The 22518-nt window shown below is 33.9% G+C and overlaps 1 protein-coding gene across 7 annotated transcripts in view; it reads right to left on the bottom strand.

Annotated features, from left to right (window-relative positions):
* Window positions 1-22518, bottom strand: part of SMAD2 (SMAD family member 2) — an 89632-nt gene that overhangs the window by 16557 nt on the left and 50557 nt on the right. For 5 of the 7 annotated variants that reach the window (XR_002125160.1, XM_019652726.1, XM_019652723.1 and 2 more), the window contains 8 exons: window positions 18829-18918; window positions 17607-17800; window positions 16681-16815; window positions 13820-13894; window positions 6098-6151; window positions 4787-4999; window positions 1950-2087; window positions 1616-1760 (listed from right to left, as the gene is read on the bottom strand). Coding sequence is in view for 6 of the 7 variants with exons in the window: in XM_019652726.1 (XP_019508271.1) it covers window positions 1616-1760; window positions 1950-2087; window positions 4787-4999; window positions 6098-6151; window positions 13820-13894; window positions 16681-16815; window positions 17607-17800; window positions 18829-18918 (1044 nt within the window). In the remaining variant the exon portion in view is untranslated. The remainder of the gene's footprint in view (window positions 1-1615; window positions 1761-1949; window positions 2088-4786; window positions 5000-6097; window positions 6152-13819; window positions 13895-16680; window positions 16816-17606; window positions 17801-18828; window positions 18919-22518) is intronic. The other 2 variants (XM_019652727.1, XM_019652728.1) reach the window with 2 other exon arrangements.

The following is a 22518-nucleotide window of genomic DNA, read 5'->3' on the forward strand; positions in this document are numbered from 1 at the left end:
AGATTCTAAATTATCTCTGGGTTAAAAAATGGCAGAGTCCACAGAGTGAATGAAGGGCAGTTATCTCTCTCTAGCAATAAAACTGGTTAGCAGGTAATCTACGGATATACATGGAATGCTCCCTGACCATGCAGTTCGTACTTAATGCCACTGAATTTCTAACATGTTCTGCAACATTCCAATCTTTTGAAGGTAAAAAGTGGCTGATCTCTGACCTAAAAACTTAGTATCATATATACCATTTGAATCTAATTTTAATATCAATTCCAGTCAATTCAAATCTAAAGAAAAAAAGGAACTCAGCATTCTTTAAAGGTATCACATCTCAAAGTAAAATGATTAAAACAAAAGAGCACTATAGCAAAGTCACAAAACGAATTATTCTACTACTTTAATTTGGACAAAATAGTGGTAAGTCTCCATTCTAGGATATAAATACATAATATAGAATATATTTTTATAAAAATATTCAACCAGAGAAGACCTCGTCTTGTTATCTGAAAAATCAATCATACACCTCACAAAACTTTTTTAAGATAGGGAATCAAGTCCAAAGGAAATGATGTAAATTCTAAAGAAGGGATCAAACTACTGAATGAAACAGGAACACTACTACTATATGACTATCTTCTTAAGCAGGCATTCAGAGAGTAAGCCATAGGGGTTGGAGAAAGACTAAGTATTTTACTTATAGTTCTATTCTTTAATACGTTGAGGAAGTCTTCCTTTTCTTTGATGTGGAATCTAATCTATTGTAATCTATCTTATCCCCTGATGACAAATTCGCTTTTGTAAAACTCGATTATGTAACCATTACCACTATCTTTAGAAAAGAGATTAAGAGTCAAAGAGAGCTTTCCTCAAGCCCCTTTTCCACCACTTAAAATGTGTCCTTGGGCAAATTATCAAATCTCTTCTAAGCTCAAATAAGCAGTATTAGTTTGAACCAATTTTTATTTACAAAGATTGCAGCCTTATAAAGAAAAAAAAGTAACAGAAACAGAAATTCTTGGCCATGTTGAAAGGCGTGAGATGCTGTACTTAAAACACAGCACAGCGCCTGATGACACCTGTACCCCTTCTATTACTGAATCAAGCTCCACCTCTTAACCTTATGTTCAAATGGTCTCAACTTACTTATCCAGCCTTATTCTTCTGTGTTTTCTACGCTCCAGGCAAAAGGAACTGCTATTTGATTGCCAGGATCACTTCCCACCCCCTCAGACCCATGACTACGAAACTCCTGTGCATCTTTTAGAACCCAAATCATGTGGCATCTCTACCAGAAGCTTTCCGTGAGCCCCAGTGAAAACCTTTTTCCTTTCACGAAGTGACAGAACCCTTTCAATATAGCCCTTCTATGGTATTTAACACTGCCTTACGTTACAGTGCATGTCTATTCATGTTTCAATTCTATGTTCTACAATACCAGCACAGGAATTTGTAACAGTTTTGAATCTAGAGGCCTCCAACTTTCTTTAATTATTATACATAAAGATCTGCTGACTCCGTAACCTCAATGAAAACAGATACATGTGAACTCCAGAAGACGCAAAGGATGAAAGAAAAAAGAATTATATTGTGGAAATTTAAGAACTGAATATGTATTTCATACCGGTATTCCGCTCCCCACCCTTTCACAAAACTCATTCTTATGGTGCACATTCTAGTTAGCTGATACACGGCTTCAAAACCCTGATTAACAGACTGAGCCAGAAGAGCAGCAAATTCCTGGTTGTTGAAGATCTTCAGATTACAGCCTATTATTGAAAAAAGTAAAACAAAAAAAACAAAAAAAAACAAAAAAAAAGTTGTGTAAAAAGAGTATCGCTGTAAGAAAATAATTTTAAAAGGGCTACAGATATTAGAATACAAGCATGCAAATCATCTCCTGATTCCTAAAATCAGGAAGTTGACATGATAGGTTTATTTACATTGTGCATCCATACCTGGTGGAATTTTACACACTGTTGCAGGGTGCCAGCCGTATCTCTGATTACAATTGGGGCTCTGCACAAAGATTGCACTATCACTTAGGCACTCAGCAAAAACTTCCCCACCTATGTAATATAAGCGCACTCCTCTTCCTAAAACAAAATACATATAGGATTATTAGTTTTATAACATTTACTATTTCAGCATGACTTTGGAAGAGTCTTCTTGGTGGAATATTAAAATGATATAAGGTATTTATTTACATGATATTTTTCATAGCCGTGTTTTTTGAAGTCTAACTTTGAAACATACCACTGTATAGTTTTCCAAGCCTTTTTAACAATGACTTTATTGATTTGTAAAAATAAAACATGCTTATCAAAAGTATTTAAACAATATATAATAGAAAAGTGCATGGACAGTAAAATTTAAAATTTCATACAAATTGTATATTATTTCAAAATAAGTAAAAGAACTTGAGTTAATTTTGAAAGAATTAACTAATGTTTGGAGAAATATACCTTCATTATAATAAATAGTATTTCTTTAAAGATCCCACTAAGGTTAAGAAAAAAAAAAATCAAGAGGTTCAAGTCATTTGCCCCTTTTAAAAATATATATATATTATGGGGGCAACCAAATCCCTAGATATTTAATAAGCTGAATTAGGTAGAAAAAATTATATTGGAAGATTTCAATATACCTCTTTCAGAATTTGACAGATCAAATACACACAAAATATTAGCGATATAAGGATTTAAAAAAAAAAAGACAACTGTGGCAGGAAGGCAATGTTCTAAGATAGTATCTAAGATTCTCACTCCTGGTGTGCACACGCCATCTTTATCATCTCAACACTAATCTAGGTGCTGCTGTTAAGGGACTTTTCAGATGTAATTAGGTCTCAAATCAGCTGACCTCAAGAAAGGGAGATTATCTTTGGTGAGTCTGACTTAAGCAGGTGATATCCCTGCTTAAAGAACTGGGCTGTCCCTAGTGAAAGTGATTCAAACTGAATGAGAGGAAGACAAGATGAGAGATTCTTCATTTCTGGCTATGAAGATGGAGGGGACTATCTGGCAAGGAATGCAGGTGGTGGCTAGTGTTGACAGCAGCTTCTGCAGGAAATGAGGACCTCAGTGCTACAACTTCAAGGGGTGAGTTCTGCAACAGTATGTGAGCTTGGAAGAGGACCTCAAGCTCCAGATGAGATGGTAGCTTGGTTTCCCCTTGTGAGACCCTGAGGACACTCCTAATCCATACCACCTGCACTCCTGACCCACAGAAACTGCAAGATAATAAATTTGTGTAGTTTCAGGCTGGTAAGTGTGTTATGCAGTAAAAGAAAACTAATAAAATCACCTAAAAACCAGATTGAATACATAAATATGGAACCTGGTGCCCTGTTCTCTTATGACTACAGGATATTTATTTAAAAAACAACATGTACCTGACCATCAGGAAAACATTAAGTCCAAAAAGTAGACATTTTTCAGGCTATATTCTCTGATCAAAACCACCCAATAAATTAGAAATCAAAAGTAAAAAGATGATCTAATAATTTCAGCAATCTAAAATTTTGGAGAAGTGAATCGGGTAGAGGAAACCTCCTGTTAAATTTTTAGGCGGAACCCCAATTAAAACACAGAAAAAACCCCAGAATTATGTTAAAGTAGGGTGGATATTCAGAAGACTTCCTCACCTACAAGACACCTTGGTACCTCAACAAGATTATACAAAATTTATACATTAAGCAAGATTTGAGAAATTCCACATGCAGCCAAGTAGCAGACCTCTTAAGTCCCTAACACTTTGTAGTATCACACTCACTCTGTAGTGATCAGCATTATTTTTCATAGGAGGCAATGGTTCATTCAATGAAAACAGAAGCAAACTATTGCTAAAAGAAGTTACTTTAAGGTGATGACAACAGTTGTATTATAGTGGCGTTCAAAATTTTTTTTATGTCACAGTCAAAAAACATACTGAAGACCCCGAAGAGTTTTTGTTTATGTGGATTACATCAATGGAAACCTACCATTAGATAATAAAACAGATTCAAAAAAATTTATTTAAAAAATCAAAATAATAAACCATATTAACATAAATAACATGTTTATGAAAATAACTCTATTTTCCCAAGGGGGGGGGAATTAGTGAGAAGAGTAGCAATGTTTTATATTTTTGCAAATCTCTTCAATGGCTGGCTTAACAGAAGAGGGCTAGATTCTCATGAGTCTACTTTTAATCTCTTGCAAGATCATATGCCATCTAGCCTCTGAATAGCTCATTGTATACTCATGACAGAATGAAAGTGAAAAAGGTTAAAAGCATCCCAGTGCCATTATGAAAACAGTTTCACCTCATAAACTTTCTGAAAGGGTATTGGGACTACCACATTTTGAGATCCTCTGAAATAGTTTTTGTACTATATTAAATAGTAATTCTTGTTTTACTTATCTTGCTTCAGATTAATAGTAAGTTTTGATTTAATACATGGATTCACTGAAGGGGGAACAAACTAGATGTAAGCAATCTGAAAACAACTGATCATTTGTTAAAATGATAATCCTAAAATCTGAACATGACAATTTTATGACTTGCAAAGACTCAGCAAGGTAAAGTTATGTTAACATATTTATTGAAGGAATTCCCAGTATCATGGGTGACAAAAAGAAATCGAAGAGAAGAGTAAGCAGACGCTAGGACCACGAGGATCTATTAAAAGCAGTGAAGCTGTGCACTTAAGCTGACAGAGAGAAGGCAGGCTTCTTTGCACAATTTCTTGATGTGGTAAACCACAGAATGCTCACATTATGAGCATTGGTTTTTCACACAAGGAAAAACATACCTATATGTCTTCTTGTCATTTCTACTGTAGCATTTCGATTGACGTTGGAAAGTAAACCTAAGCAGAACCTCTCAGAATTTGATGGATCTGTGAAGCCGTCTACAGTGAGTGAGGGTTGTGATGCATGGAAGGTCTCTCCAACCCTCTGGTTTAATTCATAATATGCTATTGAACACCAAAATGCAGGTTCTGAGTAAGTAACTGGCTGCAAATCTGAAGGAAAAAAACAAACCTTTAAGAGCAAGAAATGCTGTATGAACAATTTAAGCCAAGAACAGATCAAGTATCATCATCTTTACATGCTCCATGCCAGCCTACACTGGCAACAGCTCAGGAAGTAGACTTAACATCCACATTATGAACTCGTTTCCATAGATCATATCCGATTTTCAATTTACCCCATCTCATTACGTCATCCAATCTTCAAACATAGACTTTATGGTGGATCACTTGTTCTCCTAGTAGTTTTACCCTGGTTCCTATTCAAATATAAAACCACTAGACAGGTAAAGTAAATGAACTTGCATAATAAAGCCAATTTTTGGTAGGATGGAGTGGAATAAAACTGGAGCAAGGACTGCGTCAAAAGCCACAAGAAAAACTGTCATAACAGGATATAAAACATGACATATCTTTGACATTTGTTTATTTTAACGTAAGATTTCAGTGGTTACCTTAGTCACAAAACCCCCACATTACACAAAGAGTATGCAAGTGTAAAGAGAATATGTAATCAAAAGAATCTACATATTTCACGAGAAAACTAGGATCACATGTATTTAATTTCTATAATTTTGATTAAAATACATCATAAGGAATATGAGAAAAATTGATAATTAGAATAAATTCTGAATGTGTCAACTGAAGAGAAACTGTTAAATAGTAAGGTAAAATAAAGGCCAAGTATAACACACATACACAAATACACATACCCCATACCACATGTACATATTTGCGATATATGTGTACATATATACGCATTACCTCTTATATTAATAATTGCTATTTCAAAATACATCATAAAAAACATACCCACAAAAACCTAGCCATGTAGATCCTAACATTTTCCATGAATAAAGAATTTGATTTTCCATGCATAAAAAGACTTAGTTTCTTACACTATGTGCCAGTAGAAAAAAGTTTTAGTAATACTGAGACACATTACCAATATCATTTCTAAAAAGCATTAATTTGAACAATCATTTGATTACTCAGTGGGATTTCTTTCTCCTATATATGAAAAATAATGGCCAGAGAGGACACTTAAGTGATGCGGTATAAAAACAGTAGGGGGAAGTATTTGCAACTTACCCAAACTATGATTAACAGGGGAAAGAGTAGTAGGAGATAGTTCTGCTGGAGATCCTGAAACAAAAGAATTCAGTTTAAAAACAGACGAGGAAGTATTTCCAGAACTTCTGACCCAATAACAATAAAATTGGTTGTAATTAATTATCACAAATAACACACAGATAATTTACATCCCAAGAATTCAAAGTATACAACTGCTTTAAGTGACTGTAATTTTGGAGGCTTCGATATATAAAAGGTAAGAAAGGAGTATAAATAGTCCTGGCTTCCAGTTCCCCTTCTGAAAGGAATCCAGAGTATATTCTAAGAACCATACAAGCAAATATATTCTGTTCTGTGACCCCCCCTCCCCGCCTGCTTTTTATACACAAATGGTAAACAGTTCTGAACTTTGCTTTTATGTTATTCTAGCAGAGATGTTAATGTTTCCTTATTAGTTATCTATGTATTATCCCATATTGATGGGTACTCAGGCTATTTTCAATCTTTAGCTTTAAGAACCAAGATTGCAATGATTAATGTGCACATTTTGCATACTTTCAATCATATCTGAAGGATAGACTCTTAAAAGAGAAACTGCCATGTCAAAAGGCTGTGGTTCTATAATTTTGATACAGTTTGCCACAACTGTCATCTATAGAGGTTGTGCTATTTTGCATTCTCAGAAACAACATAAATGGTGAGGGGGGATGCTCATGTGTTATTGTTGAGAGGTGAGAAAATGGTGTTAACTAGTACAGTTTTGTGTTTCTCTTATAAATGTCACTGAGTAGCTTTATACTTGTTTATATTGTATTACATTTCCGTGAACACTCTGTTTTTTTCTTTTGTTCATTTTTCTATTGTGGTGTTGATGACTTTTCTCACTAAATTATAGAAGGCTCTTAACGTACTAGGGATATTAGTCTTTTTATGGTATGGGTTGCAAATATTTGATTATCTGTCTTATGACTTTTCAAACTAATTTTGAGTAAGCAGTTTAAGAAAAACTTCTGTGATGTAATTTATCATGGGGAGGGTGTTTTGATAAAACAGTGGTGACAGCAGATATTCTTGTCTTACTCTTAATGGAATATTTCTAGTATTTTCCCATTAAGTATAATACTGGCTTTGAGAATGAGGGAGATAACATTGCTTATTTAGGAATTTTGCATCAATAATCTCAAGCAAAACTGATTGTAGAATCACATTGCAAGTGCAATGTTATACTCCACATATAAAGACAATCTAGAAGCTATATGTCTTTTCTATGCTCTGTGACAGTTTAAATAGCATTTTAATAATACATTCTTTAATAGTTTGATAGAATTCCTGTGTGAAATTGTTTGCAGTTAATAATTTTCTAGGGTTTACTCTAAGACATTTCTCTGTTTCTTTCATGAAAGTCGACTCAAGATAGTTCTATTTTCTCAAGCCAGTTTTGGTCAATTATATTTTCTTAGAGAATTAATCAAGTTTTTCAGTTTTAGGTAAACAGGCTAAATCTAATCAAGAAAATAAGGGGAGAGGCACAAGTACATGAAAAACAGAAGGTGCAACCAGAGAGAAGAATAAAAGAATGAGAGGCTACTCAATTCCATGCAACTAAATTTTAAAACATATTTGTTGTAAATAGTGTTAAATATTAATATATTCTAATTATAGGAGAAATTTTGCTTTCTGATTATCATTCTCTACACATTTGGGGAAAGTTATCTAAAAGAGCATGACCTACAGCTCCCAAGTTTCAAATATACAACTACAACAGGTCAGACAGACGCCCCCCTTGAGCACCTCTCCCCTCCCCACACCACTATAACTATGACAACAAAATATCAGGCAACACAGGTGAAACGGCGATTCCCCAGAACAAACAGATTAATCAAAAACAGAGAATAGGGAGGCCGGCCGAGTGGCATGATGGTTAAGAACTGGCTTGGTACGCCAGAGGGCCCCGGTTCGGATCCCACATATGAGGGCCAGTGACACTGCCCTCTACAGCTAAGATGCTGAACAACAGCTCAACCTGGAGCTGGGCTGCCGTTAAGTCGCCGGCGTCGGCGTAGGCTGCAGCCCCTGTGGCAGTGGGTTGCCATGGGCTACTGTGTGTAGCTAGCAACCAGCATGAGCAGCCAGCAGCCGCCGCCGTCGTCTGATCTGCCTTGCCCCGGAAGAGCGCAATGATGGTGCCAACTTGGGCCAGTGAAGCAACGTCCTCCACAACTAGACTGAAGAACAAAACGACAGCAACTTGTCTGTTCCCCTTCCCCCAATTCCCCAGCACTGTTTCCATCCCCCAATTCCCCAATAAAAATCTTTAAAAAAAATAAGAGAATAGGTGATTATCATTTTTTAGAAGAGAGAACAGTCTTCCATAACAAAATTCTTACGTTCTTTTTTGTTCATTTTGAAAAATCTGTTGGCAAGTCACAACAGGTACAACTAAGAAAGGTCAAAATATATTTAGAACAATGAACTAAAACTCACTGCTGTTTCCTGAAGCTGATATAAAATAAACAAAGCCACTATTAGAAATGAAGAAAACTGCCCAATTTTTCATCTTTTAACTGTTCACTCCTCTATTAAATACTTCTCAGAAGTGGTCAGTAGAGTCACAGCTCACATTAGATTAATAGTTTAGTTGGATGTGACAGAAGAATTGTAGATTACAAAAAGCAACATTCATTATAATCATATATAAAATTTTTAAAAGTTAAATTAAGCTAATAACATTAGCTAACAGAAGTTTTTAGAAACATATTTTAAAACAGGTTAATTGGTAATTAACCTATTAGTTATTCATATATACATGCTACTACTGAAGTTTGAAACTTCCTGTTATGAGAAGTAAAAAAATATCCTATTGTATTTAGCTAGCTGGAAGCAGTGGTTTCTGTTACTTGCAGCCAGAGCATCTAAGAGAAATCCTTATTCACATGTCTGTGCTTACAAGTTCTATATTACACTTTAGTATTATTTTATACACAATACCCAGCATCCAATTAAAAAAACATGAGACATGCAAAGGAGGAGGAAAAACTGACCCATAATTGAGATAACGAGTCAACAGAAGAAGAACTACATATGAACCAGATACTGGAATTATCAGATAGTTTCAATGGAAACTGTAATACTGAAAAATAGATTATATGAAATGAATTCATGGACTTGGCTTAACTGCAGACCAAAAGTTAGACCCACAAACACCTAATCACTTGATTTTCAACAAATAAACCAAGGTAAATCAATGGAGAAAGAAAAGTCTCTTCAACAAATGGTTCTAAAACAATTGGACAAATGTCCACTGAAAAGGAATGAAGAGCAGAAACGGTAAATATGGAGGTACTCCCCTCCTTCTTCACGGTTTCGCTTTTCAGTTTCAGTTACCTGCAGTCAACTGCAGTCTGAAAATATTAAATGGGAAATTCCAGAAATAAACAATAAGTTTAAAGTGTGTGCCGTTCTGAGTAGCATAAAATCTCACGCCATCCCGTTATGTCCCACCTGAGATGTGAATCATCCCTTTGTCCAGCATATCCACGCTACATATACTACCCACCCGTTAGTCACTCAGCAGCCGTGTCGGTTATCACACAGACTCTAGCAGTATTGCAGTGCTTGTGTTCTACAACAGTACCGCTTATTTTACTTAATAGTGGCCCAAAGGTGCAAGAGTAGTGAAACTGGCAATTCAGATATGCCAATGAGAAGCCGTAAAGTGCTTCCTTAGGTGAGTCCAATATTTTGAGACCACATTCACATAACTTTTATTACAGTATAGTGTATAATTGCTCTATTTTTGTTATTATTGTTAATCTCTTACTGTGCCTAATTTATAAACTTTATCATAGGTATATATGTAAAGGGAAAACAACAGAGTATATACAGGGTCTGGTACTATCTGTGGTTCCAGGCATCCACTGGCGGTCTTGGAACGTATTCCATGTGGATATGGAAGGACTACTGTATATTCATCTTGTTACTCCCTGCCACATTTCAGCTATATTATCGAACAGGCATCTGTGCACTAATTGGAATCCTTGAGGCCTTTTGTGTCTGGCTTCTTTCACTTAATATGCTGCTTTCGGAGTTCATCCATGTTGTACCATGGATCGGTACCTTCATTCCTTTATATGGTTAAATAATATTCCAATGTATGGGTATATTTCATTTAATTTGTCATCACATGATGGACAATTGGGTTGTTTTCACTTTGGGACTGTCATGCTTACATAAACATTTTTGCACAAATTTAACATGGATGTATACAAATTTAGCTTTCAATTTTCTTGGGTATATATACCTAGGAGTAAAATTGCTGGGTTATACTGCTACTCTATACTTTAATTTTTGAGAAACAACAAATGTTTCCAAAGCAACTGAACCCTTTTACATTTCTACCAGCAACAAGAAGACTCCAGCTTCTTCATATCCTCATCAACACTTGCTATTGTCCTTTTTTTATTATAGCCATTCTAGTAGGTGTGAAGTGGTATGTCATGTGGTTTTCATTTGTACTTCCCTGATGACTACTGATGTTGAGCATCTTTTCATGGCATTCACATTTAAATGTATAGTAGCAGTTGTCCATTGTAGGTCAAACAGGAACATGGCTGATTCAGAGATACAGTTCTTCAAGATACAGTTATGTTAGAATGATATATTTGGAAAGCCAAATATCATTTGCAGTAAGACATTTGCAGTAAGACTCACAACATGTTATTTCCAATGACCATTATTTATCTTACTTGGTTATCAACTGCTCTGAACAGTTATAAATATGATTAGTTATAGTACAAGCTTATGTACCTGGGAGTCTAAATAATGGGAGAATTTAAACAACAGCATTACTGTAAAAGCCAGCCTACTCCCAATCTCCCCCGCAACCACAATGTTAATTCATTTAAAAATAACTTAGATGATTATAACTGAAGAATGCTTACTATAAACCATGTAGAAAAGTTGATGATATAATTTGTCAGGTTGTGATATTAACATGCTCAATCCTTAAGATACTGACAGGTTAGAATATATCAAAAGAGACAATTACAACGATATCACAGTATTTTATATTGGCAACCTGAGTTCTGGTGGGCTATACATTTTATTACATAACAACTGTTTTAAAGCTTTAATGTAATACTTCTTATATGTTAAAACTTTACCTCCATTATATTTGGAGTTGATAGCTACATATTAGAAATTATATGAATTAGGTCAAGTACAAGGTATTTTGTGAAACAATCTACTGTAATTCAGAACTATTATGTTAAAGGCGCACTGAAAAGCTGGTTCCCATCCCTTACCTCCAAACTCCTCTGAAAATCTGTTATTAGGCTAATTATAGCCTTTCATCACAAAGACATTTATTCATAGGATAACTAAAACTTTAAACAGAAGCACAGAACATTTAAAAAGAAAAGTATCTATGTTAAGGATACCACTGCATAGACAATGTAGAAGCCTGACCATCACACTGTATTTCTGAAGCTGATGTTGAATAATATTGTATGTCAACTACAATTATATATACATATAGTCACGGGATGTGGAGTACAGCATGGGAATGGAGTCAATGGAATTGTAATAGATAAGTATGACATTGGGAGTGGGAGGGCAGTGGATGGGGGGAGGGGGGTTGTTCTGGACACCTGAAACTAATAGAAAAAAAAGAAAAGATGTAAGTATTTTTCTCTTAACTAGAAAGTAGCTCCCAACAAGTCTAAAGCCTTATTTGTATTTTTCTTTAATATATATGTTGAAAGGGAAAAAACAAAACAAAAATCTAAGTCTTTCGCTGCCTACTCCCAGGCTCTGTTCTAGAAGTAAATTCTATTACCATTTTTTGTATTATCATCTTTTCAGAGTTAGATATAAGCATAAGCATGCATATTATTCCTTTACTTTCAACAGTTATATACCAGGTTTTATTTTTTTTTTCTATCTTTTAATCTCCTCTTATTGTGTAATGTCACATACTAAAGAAATCTTTCAACTTTCAATTTGATGGCTTTCTAAAAAAGAAAATAGTGATTTTGCATAGAATGATTTGAAACTGCCAGTGTCTTCTAAGTTTGGCTCTGTATTTACCAGATCACTGTCTTTAAAAAAGTGGTTCACACATTATTTCTAACAAAATAACTTTTAAATCTGTATTTTAACTGCATTTTAATACTGCATTTTAATAAGTGTTTAAAGTTAAAAAAAGTATCTAAGTGTTCTTATATTTTTCATTTACTTCAATAAGAAAAAATTCTAAAAATTATTCTGCTGAACAGCTTATGTTAATTTTTCATGAATAACAGAGCCCTTCCCTTTGATGGTTCAAATATAATTAAACCAACATAGAAGAGTCTTTTTTTTCACTGTTCATAATATTTTCTTATAATCCTTTGTATTTTTGTGGTGTCAGTTGTTACTTTTCCTCTTTCATTTCTGGTTTTATTTATTTAGGTCCTCTATCTTTTTTTTCTTGATGAATCTGGTTAAAGGTTTGTCAATTTTGTTCATCTTTTCAAAGATTAGCTCTTGGTTTCATTAATCTTTTGTAATTTTTTTTTTAGATTATTTTGTTTCCGCTTTGATCTTTATTATTTACTTCCTTCTACTCACTTTGGACTTTGTTTGCTGTTGTTTTTATAGTTCTTTTAAATGTAAGGTTAGATTGTTTATTTGACATTTTACTTGTTTCTTGAGGTAGGCCTGCATTCCTATGAATTTCCCTCTTAAGACGGCTTTCACTGCATCGCATAGATTTTGGGTTATTGTGTCTTCATTTTCGTTTGTCTCCAGGTATCTTTTTTTTTTTTTAAGCTGAGTCATTCTGCCATCTGTTGGCCGCTCAGCTCGGGCTGGGAATCGAACCAGCGACCCTGTTGCTCAGAGCTCACACTCTTGGGCAAGCTCTTAACCAACTGAGCCACTCGGCCAGCCTCTCAAGGTATCTTTTGATTTCTTCCTTGATCTCACTGTTGACCCACTCGCTATTTGGTAACAGGTTATTTAGCCTCCATGTGTTTGTGTGTCTTCAGTTATTTTCTTGTAATTGATTTCTAGTTTCATATCATTGTGGTCAGAGAAGACACTTGATATGACTTCAATCTTTTAAAATTTATTGAGACTTGTTTTATGGCCTAAAATGTGGTCTATCTTGGAAAATGTTCCATGTGCACTTGGAAAGAATGTATATTCTGCTGCTTTGGGGTGAACTGCTCTAAAAATATCAATTAAATCCATCTGGTCTAGTGTGTCATTTAAGGTCGCTGTTTCCTTGTTGATTTTGTGTCCAGAAGATCTCTCTCCATTGGTGTCAGTGGGGTGTTAAAGTACCCCACTATGACTGTATTACTGTCGACCTCTCCCTTTATGTTGGTCTATATTTGCTTTATATTTTTAGGTGCTCATATGTTGGGTGCTTAAATGTTTACAACGGTTATATCCTCTTGTTGAATTGATCCCTTTATCATTATGTAATGTCCCTCTGTCTTTGTTTTAAGTCTGATATAAGCATTGTTACCGCCGCTTTTTCATTTCCATCCACATAAAATATCTTTTTCCTTCCCTTTACTTTCTTTCAGTCTGTGTGTGTCTTTTGATCTAAAGTGGGTCTCTTGTAGACAGAAGATTCATTTTTTGATATGTGTCCCAATTTCTCTAAATTTAAGAGTTATGAATAACTCATATGAGATTCAAACAAGGAAAAATATAATCTAATTACTGAGGAATTTTGAAAGATATTTTTACCTGTATCCATACTTTGGTTCAACTGTTGATCACTTGTTTCTCCATCTTCACTGATATATCCAGGAGGTGGCGTTTCTACAAAAGTTTAAAACAAGTCATGTAGAGTTAGTCTCACCACTTTTTCTCCCAGCTACCAAAGATAACCAACAAATTGCTCCGAATAACAAATATAAATGTTATATAACATTATTATAAAAAGCAGTATTGGATACTAAGAGCTTAGGATTAATTCAGATTCTGCTCCAAATCTTGTAGGTTAAGTCTTTAAAGCCTACTTGAAATGCAATCGAGCTCTCTGGGCATATTTTCTTAGCTATTATTTATATATCTGGCTCATTCCCATATGTATATTTTCTGGGGCAAGAGCCAAAAATATAACTTCAAAGATGCCTCAGTTCTGAATCAGTATGCTTCAAAGATATTAGTACCTAAAATGGCTTATTATTTTTTTTAACTAATGGCCTTCATGGATGGGCACCTAGATGATTAAAGGACAGACCTTCCCTCCAGCCATACTCACACAAAATTTCAGATGAGAAAGTAATACAAACTTACAATTTCCACTAGTTTCTGCAGGGCAAACTATGGTAATATATATAGTTCAGGGCCGTTCTACCTTGAATTCTACCCTAAAAAGTATTTCTCCAGGAATTTCTAACTAGTAAGTCTCAAGTGTTGAAGCAGAAAATTAAATTCAAATAGAGACCACTGCATAAAACTGAGGCAAAATACTCCCTGAAAATAAATAAGATTCTATGTACAAATATTTATATTCAGGAGGCATCTGATACCTAAATAAGCTTCATGTAAAATAAAAACATTCATACAATTTTATCAATTATACTTTCAAGGATGAAAAGTAAGTTTAAATGATTATCAACAATTTAACATTTACATTGCTGGACAGTTTTAAGCGATTCAAACAATGCAGACACATACCTAAAAAGTAATTTGTAATTTACCAAAAGGGGAAGAGAGAAGGCGTAGGTTAAAGGTCTTCTTCATTAATCCTTTACAATCTTCCTTCAACAAGCTAATTACAAATTCATCAAACTTTTCAAGTAAGTGACGGTACTCCAAAATTTTTAACACTGATATTCTAAGAATAAAATACCTTCACATATTCAAATGAACACAAAAATAAGAGTAATACATATCATTATGCAATATTCTAAAGATTAAAGCTAATAAAATTAAACAGCGCTAAGTTTTGCCGGTTTAACTGCCCAGGTCTCAAAAGTCTAAGTAGGAAGAACTACTGATCTTTTAAATACTTTATCCTATTCTACTTTTTTCCATTATTATTTACCTATAAAATAATAATAAAGTTATTAGCATTTTGGAGAATTTAAAATTTCTTTTGAAGTGGAATAAAAAGTGAACCCTTAGGTTTTGCTAGCAGTCGGAGCTGGGTAAACCCCATTGTCCAGGAAAGCAAACAGGTGCAATTCACTTTTGATTTTCTATTTTGTAAAATATCCAAATCTAAACAGATCAAGAAGAAACAAGTCCAAATATCTAAACAAGTGAAAACCACTAAACATTTTGATTAATGTCCTTCCAAATAATCATTGGGTAGATGGTCTTATAAGACTATATGCTTACACCTGTTTCCTAAATTGTTGGATAATATTAATTCCCACTTCAAAGATTTAAAATACCTACCCCTCTTCACACACACACAACTCTCCTCCCAGCAAACTTCTGCTCCCTAAGAAATGTGCTGTTTTAGCCCCATTTTCCCCCATCATCTTAGTCCTCATACTCTATCCCACTCTATGTATTTTCCTTCTAACTTCTCAAAAAGTTTTGTTTCCTAGCAACCCAAAAAACAGTCTTAAATTTTCTTTTGGAATAAAATACCAATCAAAGAAATGCACATTAAAACAATCAGAAGACACTTTCTAACTTTAAAATTAATATTTAAAAAAATCCTTGTTTTAAAAATTGTCTTCAATGAACAAGCATTATTTCCACGATGAGACAGATAAATTAAAGTATTTTTTATGTACTGAAACTCTAAGTTCCTTACATACTTTCAGTTGTATAAAATAAAAATAGGAAAAAATAGATGAATATTACAAAAGGAGAAAAGGAGAAAAAATTGACACTAAAAAATCCAATGTATAGTTTAATCCTCATCCTGATATTTATTATTCCTTTAATTTCTGCTAAGAAAAAAAAGAGAAACACAGTAAGAAAACATTGGTTGTTCTCCTAAAAAATAGTGAAAATTAAAATTATTTAATTTACTGTATCATGGAATATTACTGGATCACAGAATACAATTATTAGAATGGAATTGAGAACCATATAGTTGAATTCATTTATTTTTCACTGAGACCCAGATGAAAAGAAACTAAAATAGAGGTTTTCTGTTTTTCAGTACAACTTATGTGTTGCAATATCTGTAGAACTAAAATATTATATCTGCTATAGAAATGCTACATATCTCTTAAACATTAGCTATGAAAGTGATTATTTGGTCAATTTTTAATTACATCTCTTTCAGGAATACTTTTTTCCTGTATCATTTATTTAGCTTATATTCTGCATCTCTCTTAGCTTCAACAACTAAGACAAGCTTACTAAGATCTTTTCTTTCCTACTTCTCACAATACTTTGATTAAAGCCACTGCAAAAGAAAATGAAATATAAAAGTAAAACTTTTCTCCAGACAAAAATGTTTAAAGTTCTAGGTTTATATATTTCACAAAATAATCACCCAACAGATCAGAATTTTCTATTCCAAATCCAGAAGCATTTTTTAAAAAGTCAAACCACAATTTACTAATACTTGAATGTTTATGAACATAATTTATATCTATCCCCATTTTGAAGAGATTCAGGAGGAAAAATACCTGGGATATAATTACTCTGGGGCTCAATTCCTGCTGGAAAATTAGTGTTTTCTGGAATGGAGTGGGTATAATCATCCAGAGGTGGCAGCTCTGTCAGGATCTCCGTGTGCCGTGGCACCAAGACCGGAGGCAAAACTAACAAAGTAAAAGAAATCCAAGTTAATGGCAAGGAGAAAGAAGTGGCAGGTAAGACGTTTTCACAGAAAAAAATGTAGCCTGCTTAACTTTTAAAATTTAGGGCCCACCTAGTTGGTTTTATACACGTTATTAAGAAATTAACAAATATGATTATGATTTTTAGTTTACTACATAGCCCACAATGTAAATTTTCAAGTCCCAATTGATCTAGTACTTTGGGGCACAAGGTGATCCTGGTAATATTATATTGACATAGACGTTCATAAATCCCCACTGGAAGGGTTGTGGAAAGATGTGTAAAATCAGATTTAGGATATTTTCTAAAAATATAGCTATAGTCTTAAAAAGTTTTAAGTATACAGCTAAGTACACAAAAAGTCTTGCTATGAGCTTTATTAAACTGCTTAGATCAGAATGATGTCATTAAAGAACTTAAAAAAAAACACTCAAGAGAGACAGTAAACAGTTAATGCAGCAGACAGGTAAAGAGATCTATCAGTTTAGCTCTAAGCAGACTGTATTTGTGGAATTTTAATTTCTTGTATATATACTTTGATGCGAAATAGCATGCCATCCCAAGAAACTGATGATCTTTCCCTCGAAGATATATTTTTCCATAAAATATATAAAAGATTTAATAAAGCATTTTTAATGACCACCAAGTAATATACTGAATTTAGAGTGATTAGAATTTTACATAAAAATTTCCCTGGGTCAATTAGGTGTAAGTGCCTAACACACTTAAGCACTTAATTTAAAACAAGAAAAAAAAAATCTAGTTTTCCTACCTGGTGTCTCAACTCTCTGGTAGTGGTAAGGGTTTACACATACTTCATCCTTTTTAAGATTAAAAGCATATTCGCAGTTTTCAATTGCTTTGAGTTCATGATGACTGTGAAGATCAGGCCAGCGCCATAATCGGCAATATATAACATGTGGCAGTCCTTTTCGATGAGATACCTGAAGACGACCATCAAGAGACCTATTGGGAAGCAAGGGGAAAAGAAAGGTGGGAGCTTTAAAAAAACAGAAGTAGGTCAATTGGACTAAATTAGTACAATAAAAGCATTAAAAAAGAAATGACAGACATTTAGTTAGTTTTAGTGAGTACAAAGAAGAAAAACGTACTATTTAATGGATCTGACAGAAAAGTAAACAGCAGCTCTAGCAGATGTCTCTTAAAAACATGTTACATAAATGACTTATATGTCAGTGATTGGCTAACCGTTCGGGAAAAAATTGATTTTTAAAAAAAGTATCATATAGTTACAATTGAAAAACGTTGTCAACTTTTATCTTTAGTAAATCAAAGTCTTATTTAGGGATGCTTTCAAGGGCACTAATTCTGTAGGTTACTGAATTAATCAAAAAAGGAACTAGTGTGAAGAATGGTAAATACCAACAATGATGTAAAAGTAACTCACTTACACTAATGTAACTCATTACCCAGTTGTGACTGTGTTCAGTACTGAGATATATTTCTATAGCTCACACATAAATGCAGATGGTGATGAATATGATGGGATGAAATGGACAAATACCAATATGCTCAAAAAGAGAATGCGGTGATTTAAAAAACATAACAAAAAGCGAGTTAGCCTAGTGTGTGTTCAGTAATTAACTATGTATTTATTAGTATAAAGAAGATGAGATTCAGATGATAGCAAGAAATTTAGCAAAACTGGTTATGTATCTACTTAAAAATTAGGCCAACAACAGATTATAATCTAATCTTAAACTAAAATGAGAATATTGTTATCAAAGTTCCTATTCTTTAGGGGATGCAATAATTTAAAGAAGACTCAAAATTAGAATTTCATTGATCAAAACTTCAGCTGAAACATTTAATATACTTTTAATACTGGCAAGCAGGTATTTTAAATGCCATGCCTTATTTTACATTAAGGAAACATCTTAGGCAAAATTATACTAAGCAACCCACTATAGGTCTTCCAAAACCCCTCCCCCCCCACAAGATCGCTGGGATTTGACAGAGGGCAGAATATTCACCTGGTTTGTTCAGAGAAGCTGTAAAGGCCTGTTGTATCCCACTGATCTATCGTATTTGGTGTACTCAGTCCCCAAATTTCAGAGCAAGTGCTGTGCATAAATTGAAAAACAAAAAATTGATGTGAACATGGAAGCATGGTTATTCAAAATACCATGATGTAAAACATGGAAAATGTACAGAATACTTCCTTCACCCAGAAAATATACATTGCTTCACTGTTCACAGGCATTTAGTGCTGGTTTCTATATTTTCTATATGAAGGAAGCCAATAAAATGGAACATGTGACTCCAGATAAGTTATGATTATGTTTTTAAAATGTGAACACCAATGCTCTCTAGCTTAATGAAATCACACCTAGATGTCCTTTCCAATTTCCCCTACTTACAACAAAAGATCTAATACCTACGCCATTAGCCTTACTAACAGTGCTTCATTTTATAATCCAGTTTTTAAAAAAACTTATCCAAACACAAATGTCAACTGGTATTTTTAATATAGGAAAAATTCCAATTAAAATATAGACACATATCCACAGTTAAGATTTTAAAGTTATTTGTATGAAGTACTTAATACATTCAGTTTTATAGAAAATTATTATTGTTCTTTATTTCTACAAAGGATAAGGAAATAGATTTTGAAGTTAATGATGTAGCACACCACCTTAAAAGTTTTAAGAAATTTCTATGAGAACTAAAGATATGTGAAAGCATCAAATTCTTATAAAATAGTGCACATATGAAAAATTAGCTATATCTAGTTTTTTGGGGTTTTTTTAATCAGTATACCTGAAAGACACAGACCAGAAAGACCTCAAAATTTTTCTCCCACATTTCTTTCCAGAACATGGGCAGTCCAGAGATAATTCTCCCTGTTTCCCCTGCCACTACTTCATTTCACAGTAACTTCTCATCTGTGGGAGAAGGAAGAAGAGACGCTTAATGCTTAAAAGGCAGTCTGGAATGTAAGTTGGACTGCCAAGGTGTCTTTGGTCAGAAAGCTTGTACTTTTAAAATTAGAGTAAAAAAAGGTAATTACTGAAACAATACCATTTCCTACATATTACCAAATCATCAAAACTTCAAGGAGGAAGAAATATTTCCAAACAACTTGTGAAAATAAAATCAAACTGATTTAAGTTCCAGATGTACATATTGCTAATGAATATGCGAACTCAATCACCATTTCAAAGGGCAATGGTAAAAAGTGGTATCTTCCTGTGGCTGGGTAGCACACATCCTGGGCTTCACTGCTAAGGTAAGGGGCTTCTTACATAGCCACTGGGCAGCAGAAACATCTCATACCATGCATTGGGGCTTACAGTAACTGTAATACTGGACAGTTTAAAAAATGCATTTTCATATACTTTCCAGCACCTTCAGATATATCAGAGATTGTCTTGCTTTTTAAGCTACACATGTCTCTTTCATTTCCCAAACTGTAAGTCAGAAAAGGCCAAGACACTGGAGGGTAATTCTGACCTTTTTTCCCCCCAAAGGTGGACTAACTAAAACACCATGACATGAATGGTTCTTTTACTTAAGATATTTACCAAATAGCTACTGGAAACATATAGCGCCACAAAGTTTACATCACAATAAAACCAACTAAATTCTAGAGTCTTATGAATCTGCACTTAAACCTCAGAAGGAATAGTATATAACTAACTTTTCTTTGAAAATAATTCATGGAAAATGCTTAACAAGAGTAGATCAAGAAGCTATTCTGCTCTAATGAGACTAGAACGAACATTTCACTTCAGTAACTCTAAGACTGATACAAGAACCAAAATCTAAGAAGAGAGCATGAGAGCTTAAGTTGTGCTTTATTCAAGCCTTAAAATAAATCAGAGAATACTATGCAGTAGTTGTTAAAAACATGTGTTCAATCTAGAGGCAGACAGACCTAGATCCCAACCGTAACTCAAGTCACTTTCCAATTGCCATCACAGGGTATATTTAAGCCTCAGTTCTATTAATTATTATAATTTCACACAAATTGGAAGATTTAAAAATAATAAATTTTCTTCTAGCTAGCAAAATTTTTGCTTGTTTATATAGGAAAAATATTTTTAAAAAGAATAAATTTATAACAAAATATACAAAGCACCTAAAATAAATCTAACTATAAATGTATCAAAACTACTCAAAGGAATATTTTAATCATTACTAAAGAATGCAAAAGTAAACTGAGCAATGAGAAATACATACATTTTCCTAGACAGAAGAAAGACAACATAGTAATATCAGTACTGCCAAATTTATATTTTTGATGCATCTCAATAAAAACTTTAAAAAAATTTTAAGACCCAGATGAAATTATTCCATACAAAAATAACTGGGAAAGCTCTGACAAAGAAGAGTAGGGACTGGTCCTACCAAATTCTGAAGCACATTATAAATCCTCAATAATGGAAACATGCAATTAGCAAAAGAATACACAAACAAACAGAATATTTGAAAATATAATAAAATCAACTACTTGAAAACAGTGGAGGGAAACCCAAAACACAAAAATTAAAGTCAACCTTTGTAAGCGGGAAACTGCCTTGGATGAGAGCTGTGTTGATGTGGCTTTGTACCCAGGAGCACCCCCCAGTCTAAGCCAGGCAGGGTATCTAGGCGTTAAGCAGAAAACTGCAGTTTTCCTGAGCTGCAGAATCAGAGGATGGACTTGGGCTGCCAGAGGGGCTAGTAATGATTAAAATATTGTAAAAAATTTCCCCCTTTTTTGCAAGGGGAAATCCTGTAAAAACGGGAGTGACAGGGGAAAAACATCAAAATATAAGACTGAACACTGCCCAAATCCTGGACTGACCCTTAAACTACACATGTGGGAGAGACTGTGGAGGCCTGCTTGGAACAAAGCTGAAATTTCAGGTGTTGCTTACATTCGAGGCAAACAGTTTGGACTTTGAGGCAACTCAAAACAATATGCTAGTACAAAAATCAATATTCTTCAGAGGAAGATAACAGAATTCAATCTCTACAATGTTTTGTCTCAAATATCCAATATAAAACCACAAATTACTAACCAGGTGAAGAAATAGGAAAATGTTACCCCTTAGTCAAAAGAGGAAACAGCCAGTAGAAAGAGACCCCCAAGATGAACTAATAGACAAGGATTTTAAAGTGACTATTATGAGTGTGTTCATGGACTTAATGAACAGATGGAAATCTCAGCTGAGTAACAGGAACTATAAAAATGAATCAAATGGAAATTCCAGAACTGAAAATTATTTAAAAATCAGAAATAAAGAATTAACCTGATGGTTGGAGAAGACAAAAGAGTCAGTGAATTTGAAGATGGATCTATAGAAATCATCTAATCAGAAGAATAGAAATAAAAGACTGCATAACAAAATGAACCATCTCAGTAACATGTGCAGTCCCAGAAACAGGGAAAGCAAGAACAGACCATAAAAAAAATCTGAAATAATAATGGCTAAAATATGTTCAACTTTAGTGAAAAACTAAACTCATACTTCCTCGCAACTCAATAAATACCAAACAGTTAAAATACAAAGAAAACCACATTTGGGCACATCATTATCAAACTGCTAAAAACAAAAGATTTAAAGAAAATCTTTAAAGGGGTGAAAACTATAAAAACTCTTGGGACAAAGGACTCTGATCAAACCCCTGCATTGAGAGACTTGACCAAGCTCTAGCATAGCTTCTAGCAGCCTAAG

The sequence above is a fragment of the Hipposideros armiger genome, unplaced genomic scaffold (assembly GCF_001890085.2).
Source record: "Hipposideros armiger isolate ML-2016 unplaced genomic scaffold, ASM189008v1 scaffold_186, whole genome shotgun sequence".
NCBI lineage: Eukaryota > Metazoa > Chordata > Mammalia > Chiroptera > Hipposideridae > Hipposideros > Hipposideros armiger.